This window comes from Channa argus, chromosome 5 (assembly GCF_033026475.1).
Source record: "Channa argus isolate prfri chromosome 5, Channa argus male v1.0, whole genome shotgun sequence".
Lineage (NCBI taxonomy): Eukaryota > Metazoa > Chordata > Actinopteri > Anabantiformes > Channidae > Channa > Channa argus.
This window is the reverse complement of record NC_090201.1, coordinates 2981492-2995987: the sequence shown is the minus strand read 5'-3', so window position 1 is coordinate 2995987 and position 14496 is coordinate 2981492. Positions and strand designations below refer to the sequence as shown.

General features: G+C 38.7%; 1 protein-coding gene across 5 annotated transcripts in view; it reads right to left on the bottom strand.

Annotated features, from left to right (window-relative positions):
* The window catches only part of cadpsa (Ca2+-dependent activator protein for secretion a), a 183881-nt gene that overhangs the window by 74346 nt on the left and 95039 nt on the right, over window positions 1–14496 (bottom strand). For all 5 annotated transcript variants that reach the window (XM_067505309.1, XM_067505313.1, XM_067505310.1 and 2 more), the window contains 3 exons: window positions 10723–10831; window positions 9965–10177; window positions 633–769 (listed from right to left, as the gene is read on the bottom strand). In XM_067505309.1, coding sequence (XP_067361410.1) covers window positions 633–769; window positions 9965–10177; window positions 10723–10831 — 459 coding nt within the window. The remainder of the gene's footprint in view (window positions 1–632; window positions 770–9964; window positions 10178–10722; window positions 10832–14496) is intronic.

Genomic DNA, 14496 nt, shown 5'->3' with positions numbered 1-14496 from the left:
CACAGCCGTACTTCCCTCCTGCTGCCTACAAAACTACTAAATGTTACTATGTTATGCACAGTTAAATAATTTCATCTATTTGCTTAATGTCAAAACACAAAATTGTGTAACTTTTAATGTCAACTCCACCTAATAATAAAATGTTGTAATATGTCCTGATAGCACTGGATATATGCTGATACAGAGTCTAAGCCTGCAGTAAGTTAGTTATCTAACACTTACATTTTTTTTTTTTTTTTTTACATTTTTTTTTTAGAGTAACTCCTAACCAGAGCCACAATAGGGACTTGTCTGTCTGGAAGAATAAGACTCTGAAAAGTGTGACTCAGTGTGTGTCCAGGAGCTGGAGAGAGCAGCAGGCAGCCAACTGTCAATCATAGCCCACACTAAAAACATCAAGGCCGTCTATAAGCCCCTAAAATGTTTTTAACAGGACACCTATGAAGCAACTGACTGTAATTAACAGTTAACAGTTAACAATAACCACTGACTTATTGTGGTATTTTATGGAAAAGGGTTGGAGGTGATATGTTTGGAGTTGGCATTTAGCAGCCATCACTTGCAAGTTCTGACTGATTTCAAACCTGAGATCAGCAAATGGCACTTGACACTGATTTTATGTCTTTCCTTACCAGACAGGAGTAGGAGTCATTAAGTCTGTGGTCCAGAGTGAGACGCTGTACCAGCTCAAAGAGCGAGGCGTGGTCAAAGTTACAGGGGTTGGCCGATATAAATTCATCCATGCCATGCTTTTGTGCTCGATCAGCATCTGTACACATAATTTTACCAGTGCAGAAACACAGGGAAACACAAAAACAGGAGAAAAATGTCAGTATTCTAAAAAAAAACAAAAAACATTCAGCTTAAATAAATGTACCTAAAAGTTCATACTATTTTATTAAATGTCAACAATAAGTTAATGCTTTAGTTCATTTTAAAATGAGTTTTTTATGAGAACATAAAAATATGTTCAGAAGTGTCTGATTACCCATATTTTCTCAGCTAAACAAGTTGTGCTGTAATAACTTGTACATATACATATAGTGACTTTTCACTGCAGAGTATTAGCTCAACTCCACTACTTGCCTCAGGTAGGAGTCTCGTACCTGATACCTGATTTTTTTTTCTTTTTTTGGTATCTGTTTTGGCTCCAAGCAAGCTGAGGCCAAACCAAAAGCCTCATGAAAAAAGATTACTAATTGTTAAGACAGAAGTTGTCAGGGATGGCACAGTTGTCTCCTGTAAAAGAAACTTAGAAAACGTATTTCCAAAACTATCCTGAATGATTTTTTTATTCCAGCAGTCTTGCTGTGACAGTCTCCATTTTCCTGTGTGTTGTGTTGATGATAACACTACCGTGGCTTCATGCAGTGTTGGTATCATGACCAGGTGGTTCTATACTTGCAATATGAAACAAGGCATCTGATTCCAAACACAAGTAGAACCTAGATGAGCTCAGAAGGTACTGGACCATGCAGTGGAAAAATGCTAATAGTGATATGTCCAAGTTAGGTTAGGGTGTGTGATCAGCATTAATTTCATTGTGGACCCTTCATGAGGTTTGCCACATTTGGCTCATAAGCAGGGTGAAGATAAGGTGGACAGGAGAGTTTACAGGCTTTCACACTAACCCTCTTAGTGTGATCTGGAGGTTTAAGGTTATTTCTAGAGCTGTTGACGCTGTGTTTCTGCACATTCTGAAATTCCAACCTTTATGCCTTGATTTTACATAACTCTACACTTTTTTACACAGGTTTTATTGACGTATAGAAGTACAAGTATAGAACTATTCCATCCAGTGTGGTAGGTACTGGAGAAGACTGCAGCTCCAGTTGCTTCACTTCCTGGTCAGTTAAGACAAGGTGCAGTATTTTATACACCTGGATCATTATAAACAATGACAAGTTGCAGTGAAACCACAGCATTTTTCCACTGCTGGCTGCAAAGCCATGCACTCATGAACACAAGAGTTAGCTTGCTTGTTCAAGAAGACTTCATGTAACATGTAACGTCATTTAACATTTAACAAATCTCTGTTATCCCTGGTTATCCAGTTATCCAATGTCGTTTAATGCTCTTCTATATAAACAATTACCATTACAAATGAATATCTCGGTGAAGATTCTCAGTCATCCAGGTTTGGTTATCCAAAGGTTGAATCATATCACCTGGGCTTCTTTCTGTGGTTAGAAACTTTTCGCTACCTATCCAAGCAGCTTCTTCAATCAGAAGAAGACAGTCCTGTGATTAACTTTTAAAATTGTTAAGAACGTGGAAGCCATCAGAATTTGGGTGTGTTTTCTGTCCTGCAACAGCTGAAGAAACACAGCCTGGTAAAGTCTTAATGGTGCACCTCCTCACTCCATGTCATTCCCTGAGCTGAAAATCTGACTGACTGCAATCTGCCATGATAAAAGGACCTGCGTAACTGCGTAACATTGGGGAGAAAATTATAATTGACAACTTCCATCCTGGAAACTAACTTTTTAAATCCCAGAGTCCCCTCTGCCAAAGGCAAAAAGCTATTAAGTGAATTGAGTTATCCTTTAAGCAACCTGCTTTAAATTCTGTCTAACTTCTATGGCATGCTATTAATAAATATAGATAATGATACATTTTTTTCTTTTACAAAATATTTTAGGTACATCATCCAGTAATTTTGGTACAATATCTAAATAGTGTCAATTAAGTCAATCTTAGTAGTATTCCTTCCCTCCATTAAGCACTGCAGTCTGGTACAAGATTTATTTGAAGCCGTATCACAGGTAGCACAATTTGACTCAAATGCACTGTACGTCCAGTGCACAAAAAACACTATAGATGTATTTTCACACACCAACCAAGCCTCCGAACTATGCATCCTCAGAACAGCTTTTTCTTCCTCTTCTTCTTTGCCTTTCGGCTCTTGCCTTTCAGGGGTCGCCACAGCATATCATCTGCCTCCATCTAACCCTTCTAATCTTCTTCATCCTCTTCTCTCACACTAATACCTTCAACTAACTTCATGTCCTCTCTCACTACATCCATAAATCTCCTCTTTGCTCTTCCTCTAGACCTCCTGCCTGGCTGCTCCAACCTCAGCATCCTTCTACCAATATAGTCACAGTTTCTCCTCTGAACATGTCCAAACCACCTCAATCTGTCCTCTCTGACTTTATCTCCAACACATCTAACATGAGCTGTCCCTCTGATGTCCTCATTCCTGATCCTGTCCATCCTCGTCACTCCCAAAGAGAACCTCAACATCTTAAGCTCTGCTACCTGCAGCTCTGCCTCCTGTCTTTTCTTCAGTGCCACTGTCTCTTAGCCGAACAACATCTCTGGTCTCACCACCGTCTTGAACATCTTTCATTTCATTCTCGCTGATACTCTGTTATCACACAACACACCTGATCCTTTTCTCCACCCGTTCCAACCTGCCTGCACTCGCCTCTTCACCTCTTTTCCACACTCTCTGTTGCTCTGAACCATTGAACCTAAGTACTTAAAGTCCTGCACCTTCTTCACCTCTGCTCCCTGTAACCTCACTGTTCCACGTGGGTCCCTCTCATTCACGCACATGTATCAGTCTTGCTACTGCTAACCTTAATTTCTTCTGTTTTCCAGAGCAGACCTCCACCTCTCTAGATTTTCCTCCACCTGCTCCCTGCTCTCACTACAAATCACAATGTCATCTGCAAACATCATAGTTCATGGAGATTCCTGTCTAACCTAATCTGTCAGCCTGTCCATCACCAGAGCAAACAAGAAGGGGCTCAGGGCCGATTCTTGATGCAGACCCACCTCCATCTCGAAATCCTTGTCACACCTACAGCACATCTCACCAGTCTTACCCAAGAACAGATTTTTATCACTTCAAATTGTCTATGGTTTTTTTTAAGCACACATTGTTAAAGATCACAGACCATGTAAAAAAAAATGTAATGAAAGTTACCAACAACATTTTGGCATAGGGCACTGCTAATCAATAATACTCCAAACTTATGTCATAATGCAGGGCACTGACAGCATTGTACTTTGGAGGTGCAAACTCTAAACAAATTAGCAGGTAATTCAAACTACCCACCATCACAAGGTCATGAACATTTGTGGTTTCAGCTCTCAAGTGGGTCAGTCATCATACAAAAGAGATCAGTAAGTAAATGCAGAAGTGATTTTACAGATTTACATATTTATGAAGAAATTATAGAAAAGGCTTGGATCAGCAGGATTTGTACCCACACTCTATCGAGCATAATGCATTTTCTCACTTTCATACAACAACAACAACAACTTCCCTCCGTTTTTTGTGAGTAACCTCTACTTTCTTAGCAATAGCTTCTCAGTCTAAAATAGTACCAACTTCTCAGCGAGTGAAGCAAAGAGGGACACGTGGGTTAAGCGGCATAATCATTTTGGGCCCAAGCAGTTACAAAACATAACATACGGATTTAAAATAGATTCAGGCTATACCAAGCTACGCAGTAATCAAGAGATTTTTCAGACAACTTCCTCTTTACTGCCCAGTGAAGGCACCCCGGCTGTCAATCAACAAACAAAACAAAGAGCAGGATGCTGCAAGCTGATTGCGTCCCCTCAACAAGTCCCACCCTCCCCCAAAAATCTAAAAAGGTGACATTGTGGTGCCCCTTTGGTCTGTAGCTGGTGGCTTGTCAGGTCTGTTTGATGTGAGTGAGTGGGAGAAGAGGCGGGAGGCTGGACAGTAACATGCAGTGACATTAGTAACCCCCGTCCGTCTGGGCTGGGGAAGGATGGCCCTGACAATGATTGATGGCTGCTATTCATTTATAGATCCACAGGAGAGCAACCGGAAGGCAGTGGACACACTGCTGATCCTGGGTTTGATGGTCAGAAGCACTAGGATTACTCTGGACACACATACAAACGAAAACACATCTAGATCTTTGTGTTACTACATTTGAAGATTAACTCTAAATCCCTAAGGCTAGGACACACCAAGGTGACCATTGGACCAGGACCAGCGTTGGGCTTTTGGGGAGCACCCATCAGTCTAGTCTTTCCAGTTTGTCCTGCACCACTGGTGCTAGATGGACCTCTGTTAATTGCTTTTCAGCCAATTAGACATGTTGAATTGGCATTGGTCGGTGGTGAAAAAAACAATCTGATTGGCTGTTCAGCTTAAGCAGATGATTGCACCAGAAGAGATCACAGTAGTAATAATGCAAATTGTATTGTTGTTGTAACTCCTTGTCAGACATATCTTTGCTTTGACCATTGGTCAAGGCAAAGCCAATGTGACACAGTGCATCAGTTGGTCCTTGTTGATGCTAATTCTCTGCCATTGGGATTGTGTATCAAGGCCCTAAACTTAACTGTCTCAAACTATACTCCTGTATAGCTAATTACACTTTTTCATTCTGTCACAACGCCCAACCACTGATGTTTTCAATCTCAAAACAACTTTTTTGCATTTAAAACATGTACATGTACAAGTTAGAAAATGTGTGTTGTTATATTAATCAACAGCATGTTGTGGTGAACAGGGGTCAGCGTGACCACTCTCACCAGTCTGCAGCTGTGTGCACAGCCCCATATGCAGCAAACAATCATGGCCAGTATTATGTTGTTTCATTTTTACTACTACCCAGTGGTCAGTGAAGAATTCCTTTTAATTTTCTTATTTACCACGTGTTTGTGTTCACATATATCCACAGAGTCTCAATGATAAAAAGACACAAAGTAAATAGATTTTATTCTGAGCAGTGTCCAGGCTGTGTAATATTCATATCCTAAAGTCACGACAAAGAGGTTGCTGTCTCTGCCATTACAGTGATGAGTAAGTGATCATTAATCAGTAACATGCAAGGTTTTTATCTTCTTTACCCACTGATTAATACATTACCATCTGAGGAAAAGGAAGGTGGGTCGGACTGCTTCTGAAAATTTGACAGGAAGGGAGGAGACAGACAAACCTGAGGTTTGTTGAAGAACCTGTCAGCATGTACAGTAGTTTCATGGAGGAACTTATTGTGGTTAGTGACTCAGAGTTTAAGTGATCTCCATTTCTGAAGACCCCTGTTTTCACTAACCACTGTCATTGAGAAGTAAATCTTTCCACGCATGCACATGGTTTTGTATCCACTGTGGACATGCTGTAAATTGTTGGTGAATATCTCTTGCTTAAACGTATCAATGTATCAAGTTATGGCCAATAAAACTAAACTAAAAAGAAGTAGAGCTAAATCTCTTCCTTGGGTTATGTTGGATGAAGGGTTTGTGCTGTTTTCCATGATCCGATCTTAACCACATTTTAATCACATTAGGTAAATCAACTCCCAGCACTTCTACACCAGTTCTTCCAAAATTTGACAATTCTAATTTGCACTGGATAATATAATATTTCAATACCCATAATACAATTATCTTAAAAGTTTTGTCCAGTATAAATACTGGACCAACATCTTTTTTGAACTTACTAGAGCAGTCTGAGTTGTCTAAAGACAAATGAACTCATTAGAAATAAGTGTTTTACAAACAGTAAATGTCTTTTAATCCAACACTTTATAGTTGTATTAAAACAGATGTGATCAGGTATCATTACAACTTATTAGCCAGTGCAAATTAACTGCCTAATTAGCATTTATATCAGTGCCTGTGCTCCATCCCCCCCCCCCAAAAAAAGACAGAACAGAAAGCTTCTCAAACTTTTATGTAATTCTAATTAGTTTTACAGCAAAAAAAATATATCAAAACTAATTTAGTGTCAGTAATTATAACAAGAAGAAAAGAGTAAACTGTGGAGATTAGTTTCACTTCTCAGCAGCTGAAAACAAAATTTTTCATTTTGTCTTTGTTGTTACAATATTTTAATGTATTTTGATCTGGGTGCTGGGATGGAGGCGGGTGGGGGTGACATTGCGCTGATACAGGTGTGAACAAGCAAGTAGTTATTTGGTAACATTGACTGATTGCTGCCTGATTTAATTGTGCAGCAACCACACTGTATTATTCATGGCCTGGCACTTTTAACTTGGTAATTACCAGCTGCTGGGACTCAGTACGACTCCAGTGGTTCTGTCAAAACCTGCTTGCACAGTAAATTCAGTTACACGAATAGATGCAGGAAGCAGTTTTTTTATTTATTCGGTGTGTCGGTCTGCACTCTATTCTATTCTATTTGGGGTAATTTTGTGGTTATTTGCATTTTTGTTGCATTCGGTTTCCAAAGATACAGTCAACTAAAATATTCTTCAAATTGTTGTCATTTATGTAGTATTTTACTGTCCTGGTGCTTCTCTTTTACCCATTTACATCCACACTCACACACCAATGGGGACAGAGACCCCATGTTCTTAAACCCAATGGTCTATGCTGAACAGATAATATGAAATATGAAAGCATCTTCTGCTGCCTGCAGGGGACAGTGTCCACTGAGAGGACAGGGAGACTGTGTGTGATCTTTTCTGAAACTTTCCAAAGCTGACATTTACATCCATTTCTTTACTGGCATTAACCAGCTGTGTGGAGGTGAGGGAGAGGCCTGAGTGATCGACTTCTAGAATAAATGCACCATATATGAAGCCCCAAAAAAATCAAACTGTCTTTGGCTTTTTTAGTTTTAATGGTTTTACTTATCTGTTCCGTCACTTTCTTGCTCTGATGGAAAATAGATTGATTAGGTGTAGGCACAAAAAGTAGAAGGTAAGGATCAGGGTAAGGTTGTGAAGTGGGTTGAAATACACAAACAACACTGATTAAAACTTTTAGTAATAATATTAAAAGGAGTAAAAACTGTATCTCATGGCATCCGCTCCTCCACCCCAACCTTTGCCCTACAACTTTTAACTTTTTTTTTATTAAATACAGTTTTGGTGTCTGTAATATTTACTACAGTGACTACATGTTGCCAGTTTCCCACATGTCTTTCTCAAAAACAAGTAGACAGAAGGTGACTGACAGAACTATATGTATGGGTGCAACATGATAGCACTCAAACTTCTTAACTTGCAGATTTTATCTTAACCCTCCTGTTATGTTCGTTTCTGAGGAATAGCCTTGACGTTTCCCGGGTCAAGTTGACCCGGGAAACTTTAAAACGGGTCAATTTGACCCTGAACATAACAGGAGGGTTAAATATGTGGTAACCATGGTGTAGGACCAGATTTAGGAAACAAACTGTATTACATGTTGTGATGCTAACTTTGGATACGAACATTTTTTTAGCTTCCCCAAATAAATGCTTGTAGCAGATTGCCGAGCAACTATGAATAATTCTGGAGAGATGACAGGGAGCTCTCTTGGTTGTGTTGCTGCTAAAAAATGTGTTGAATATTTTGTTAAAAATGTAGATAAAGTGAAAGCATCACACAATTTAACAGGCGACAGCAGCAATTAGTAAATCGACTGCTCCTTGCATACGGTTACCTAAAAGAGAAAAAGTCAGTGTTGCGTGAGTTTATAGGCAGGGTTGGATTGCGTTTTTAGAATTTCTTAATATTAGAAAAGATTGGATGAAGTGAGAAAAGATAGGATTTTAAAAGTTAGTTATGATATTTGCTTCCCTTACCCTTTAATACCAATTTGGGACCAGTCCACTAATATACTGTTTGAGTTCATCTTATGATTTTGATGTCTTAGCCCATAACAAAAAAAAAAAATCTTATTCCCCACATTTTTTTCTCACCTTTCTTGAGATGGTAAATAAGTAGACAAAGCCAATTAAAACCAAAGCAAATTCTTTCTGCATGCAAATTACAAAGAAGCTTGTGTAATATGTATTTCTTTTTTTTCTTTTTTTTTTTTGACAAAAGTTACATATAAGTTTTACGTAGTAAGGTTGATGGGCAACAAAAGGAGGAAAGAAAAGAACGGGAAAGAAAGCACTTACCCTGTAATCCAGCTACAAGATAGCAGGGTCAGGGTTTAGAAGAAGAAGAAAAAAAAGAAGAAGGAACAAAGAAACATAAAGACACAGAGCAAAGCCACCAGCACTTTAAAAGTACAGCAAGTCTGCAACAGACAGCGAAGCAGCACACAGAAAGAATAAGAGTAACAGCTGAAGAAATACAGTGCGTGACCAGACGGAAGACAACCTGAGACATCATTGGCCAGAATGTAAAAATATTGTGAGACACTGAACACAACAATAAAAGAGTAATGTAGAAAAAACAGATCTTTTTTTGTTTGTTTGTTTGACTGCATGAATATCGCACATTTTACATTTAGATGCCAATATCTGGCATTGCAAGGGCATTCGAACTATAAAGCATTTATATGGAGCAGGGCTGGGCGACATCATGATTTCAAACATTTTTTTTCTGTCCAGATAAACTCAAGACAAAACACTATAATTCTCGCTTCAAAAACAACAAGTTACAACCGTATTTTTGTTGACTCATAGCAAATATGTATTTGAAATCCAAAATGTTATATTTGTAGTTGTAGTGGTTCCACACCCCAAGAAGATGGAACATGGGAGTGAATACATGATGAGATCTTGGAACCTGGAAACCATATTGTGAGGACATGAATCAGACTATAGTCTGTAGTTTCCTCTGCTTTCAAACCACTCTGTTGTTTAGATAAAAGCAAGTTTCATCCTAAATGAAGTTTGTGCTTATAACAAACAGTACTCCAACCGTTTCCTGACTGAATTTCACTTTGCCTGTCTGTGTGTCTTTGTGCACCCTGACCTTATTTTCATCTGTCTTAACATTTTATCAGCAACCCATGTTTTATTCTCATGAGCTACAGAGCAAATGCAACTGCAGAACATCACCACAGACATGTGATGTAACTGGAGAAGTGTAGTAAAACATCTGATAATTTGGCCTAAACACCCTCAACCATTTGAGGGACAGCTGAGCAAGCAGGCATTTCAGCGTTTTCCACATCTTTCAAGACCAAAGATTCATATTAAGCTAATGTAAGTGATATATCACCCAGCTCTGCTATGATGTAAAAAGTGAAGGACAAAAAAAGAATCGGACTGATGAAAACTTACAGAACTGAGATATGGGTGCATCTAGCTGTGGCACTGTGCCCCCCCTCGAGTTGAGTTTCTGGACCTGTGTGGGTGGCACTGGCTTGTGTGACTGGCCAGTGGCTCGGTACATGGCCTGCACCCATAGGATTCGGTCCTGCTCATCATCACTGGCAAAGATCACAGTGTCGCCCTCTTTCACAGCATTAAAGAACGACCGGCCCCCGTCTAGACCTGAAGCAGGGACAGTGACAGGAGAAACTCTTTTATTTATGTGTGTGTGCTAACACAATCCAAAATGACTATTTGTACCGTATATGTACAGTGTATTAAAATATCTCCAACCCTTTAGCACACTCAAGAAAGAATCAACGTTTTGCAGTTTAAACCACTTTTCTAAGTAGCTTAACCAAATTAGATTCCTCTCTATAGATATTTTGGTGTAGTTTTACATTTTCCAGAAGTTGACTACATGTTCTAAAGGTGTTTTACTTATTAGCTGATTAGACTTTTGTCAGACTGACACCTTGTAGAGCCACTTTTAATACTGTGATTTCGGCTTAATCTTGTTTGTCCTGCACTAACAGGCGATACACAGCTAGCATGACAGTCACTGAGATGTCAGTCAAGTACAGTTTGTATGTATGTATACACCCTCTGTATAGGATCCTATTCTGTATAGGTATAGGATCATTTTGCATCTCAAATTGTGATAATGTTTATATATTTTTCTGCTTTGCTTCTAGCTTTGCACAACTCTATGAAATGGCTGTTGTTACCTGGCTGGGGGTCGGTGTAGTCAACAGTGTAGCCATCCAGCTGAAGGAGCTCTACAGGCTCCGCCTTCTTCTCTCTGTAGCTGCACATGGCAAAGGTATACTGACTCACCTGCACCAATCACACAAAGAGAAAATGTTTCCAATTTCACATCATTCAAAAAGAAAAATTCAAATTTAACTAACTGATCGACAAATCGCATAGGTCTACTGTACATTTACTTTTGCATTGACATGTAGTCATTTAGCAGACGCTTTCATCCAAAGCGACTTACAAGTGAGGTACAAGGCAGCAAAAATCTAAGTCAAGGGGACATCATTATAGCAAAGTTCTATCAGAAAAGTGTTCACATTTCATTCGATGCAATTGCAAGAAAGAGCAGAAAGTTTTGTTTGTTGTTTATTTGTTTTTTTTTTTACATAGAATAGATTTAAGTGCGGAAGAGTTCTGTTTTCAGCAGTTTTTGGAATATTGGGAGTGAGTTTACTGAACGAGCAGAGTTTGGTAGCTCGTTCCACCATCGTGGGATCATTGCGCTGAAGACTTTTGCTTGGTGGTGTTGGGACCACCAGACGTCATTTGCTGGCAGACCGCAGCGGAGGGGAAGGATTGTAGACAAAGCCTTTCCTCACTATCTAGTATCTAATAGATAAAGATGAATGCTCTGTCATTTTATGCAGTCATCGTCTGAGAACTGTCCAAAACTTCCTAATCAATGTGTCTGGATTATAGCGTTTAATTTCAGATTCAGCTGGTTCTACTGTTCTTTCATCAGAAATAAATAAAAGTTAATTTTTGCAAACTTTTGAAAAAATATACCATAATTGTCAGTCTTATACCTTGTGCACACCTCGACCATTTTTGGTAAGTCTAATAAACATTTGTCCTTGCTAGTGTGCATTATTGTAAGGTTAGGTTTAGGGTTACATTAATATATATATATATATATTAATAATTTTTTCTCCAACACATTAAGAGGGTACTGAAAAGCTGCACTGTATCCCATTACCTATCTGTACATCTGTACTGTGTACATCTGTCAGATCTGTACATACATACATATGGACAGATCTGACAGCACGTAACACTTCACTGGAGTAAAGGATCTCTCCTCCAAAACAGGATAAACATATTAACGATGATAACAATGAATAGCACAAAGAAACTGCAATATCATACATTTAATTTTAATGCTAAACACCTTCACACATAAATATATTCACATCTCATCTGTGTTAAAAAGTACTGTACTGTAGGTACTTTAGTTTAAATTGGTGTAAGGATTTATGAATGTATGTACTGTATGGGTTTATGTGGAATTGTTGGGTTCTCTCTATACATATTTATAGTCTTGACTTTATCCTGTAAAGTACCTTGAGATGACTTTGTTGTGGATTGGCGCTATATAAATAAAGTTGAATTGAATTGAATTGAATTGAATTGAATTGGAGAATTTTGTGAAATCATTTCATATTTTCATTAACAAAACAAATATCCAAGTTTTATATTTTCACTATTAGTTTTTACTTTACTTCTCTTTTGAGTTAAAGTCTTTATAACAATATCTACTATGTTATAGTTCTTTTACCTTTTGTAATTGAGGTACATTTACAGCTGTGCACTATAAGGAAAACTTTAAATGGATTAATTTTGTACTTTCACACAGAATATGGGATAAACCTTTTTTCATTTTGCGCACTACTAGCACCTCTCCCAGACTAACATGTCAGCTTCATCCAGAAGAAAATACATATCCTTATCTGCTAATACATTCATGCTCCGTAAGATCATTCCCTCAGTAGCAGCTTTTGGGACAAGCAGTTTTGTTTTGTCCATCGCTGTTTTGTCTTTTTTCCATCACTGTTGTCTGGTCATTGGCTTTGCTCTTCCTCCCTGTGTTGGTAACAGGAAGTGTAGTGAGACTGTTACTAGCTGTGGCTGGTCTGCTGCTACTGTAGCTGCCAGTCATCCCAGCCTGTCTCTACAAATCACCAGGCCTGGCCAACCCATTGCTGTCGCCACCTTTGCCGCTGCAAGTGGCAGCTCTCACTCTAGCTGCAGCTGCATTCTGCGTGTGTGTGTGTGTGTGTGTGTGTGTGTGTGTGTGATAAATGAGATTCCCCATGACAGCACTGATGAGACCTAAGGGCAGGTTAGGGATGGAGGGAACCAGACTGACTCTCCAGCAGCTCCCAGAGCTCCAGGATACTACCAAGGCAAATCAGAGTGTAAACTACCAAATCCCCCCCCACCTACTCCTCCACCCACCTCCCAAAACTCTCTCTCTCCCTTTGAGCTTTCAATCAGCAGAGAGATGAAGAGACAGTGAGAATGAGAAGGGAAGAGAGAGCGAGGGGACTGCTGGAGTCATTTATGTGTACATCATTACAAGAACCACATTGAAATGAATACTTACCAAAGTCTTACCAAAGAAACTTGAGAGGCCAAAAGCAATACATCCAACATCCAACATTAACATTTTAAACAAAAAAAACATATGTTGTCCAGTATGGTTGTATATACACTGTTGCTCATAAAGTTGGAAAAAAAAATCTTTTTTTACCTTTTCTCTTGAGATTATTGTGACAATGTGATTTATTCTTGATTATTCTTTATTAACCTTTGTAAAATAGAGGAATGTGTCTGCAAACAAAATTATTCCAACTTTATGGGCAACGGTGTACGTACAAAAATGCCATCCTAGTGAAACATGCATATTTAGAGACTGTTAATATAAATGGATTGAAATTAGTGGTACTTAATAATTTGACTGGACTTGCTTTAGTTAAATAAATTACAACTAAATTAGTTGAATTAAACTGTAACTTTGATTTAGCTGAAATTATATTTGCTGAAAATTATATGACCTGAACTAAATCAATTACATTTGAATCAAATGCAAAAAAGTGAACTGAACTCATGTTAACGTGAGTAAACAGCAGTAAATTGAAAAAATGAGCAATATGAAAAATGTAATGTACTGTAAAGTTTAAACTAATTCCACCATGAACATGAGTGTCTATAATCTGCCTTTGAAGAGTGGCTCAGGCCAAATGACCCCCTGTCGTGATTACATGGATGGAGGATGAAGAGATAATTTAGGGACAGAAAAGAAGTGTGGATGATGAAGACAGGAAACGAAGATGAGAAAATGTAACTTTTTCCACATTTATAGTAGAAATACTGTAAAGCTCGGAACGTGTTCTGTGGACAGGTACTATTGAAGACTTCTGTGACACTGACTCATTGAGCAATAGTCCACTTCTAAAGGATACTGAGCGAGGCTCATCCTTCTGATGAAATAATTTATTACTGTTTTTTTATTTAAACCATTTTTACTTTTTATAACGTTATGATTACTAAAATGTGTACTAACAAGTGTAATTCGTACCAGAAAGTCTTAGGTCACATCAGTGATCCACCTTCCCCTGATCCACATGTCCATCTCCCAACATTTGGCCTCAGTCTTTCATCATGCTTGTTCTTTGTAGTGAAATACCTACATTACTCAAAAGCTGCAGGTGACTGTTGCACTACTCCTCAGCAAGAAAGCTAACTTTAATGTGCCCTGCTGTTAGATGGAGAACTCCTGGCTCCATGAAATCAGATTAGTGTTGTTGTTTTTCCTCTTTAACCGAAAACCATGAGTTTGGTTTGCAGGCACAATAGAGCTGAATCACTTTTCTCAAACTGAAGCTGTGTGAGACTGAAGGTAATCAGAGGGCACACATCAGCCTTTGAATCCACCAATAAATCATCAGGGAGCTTAACCTCTG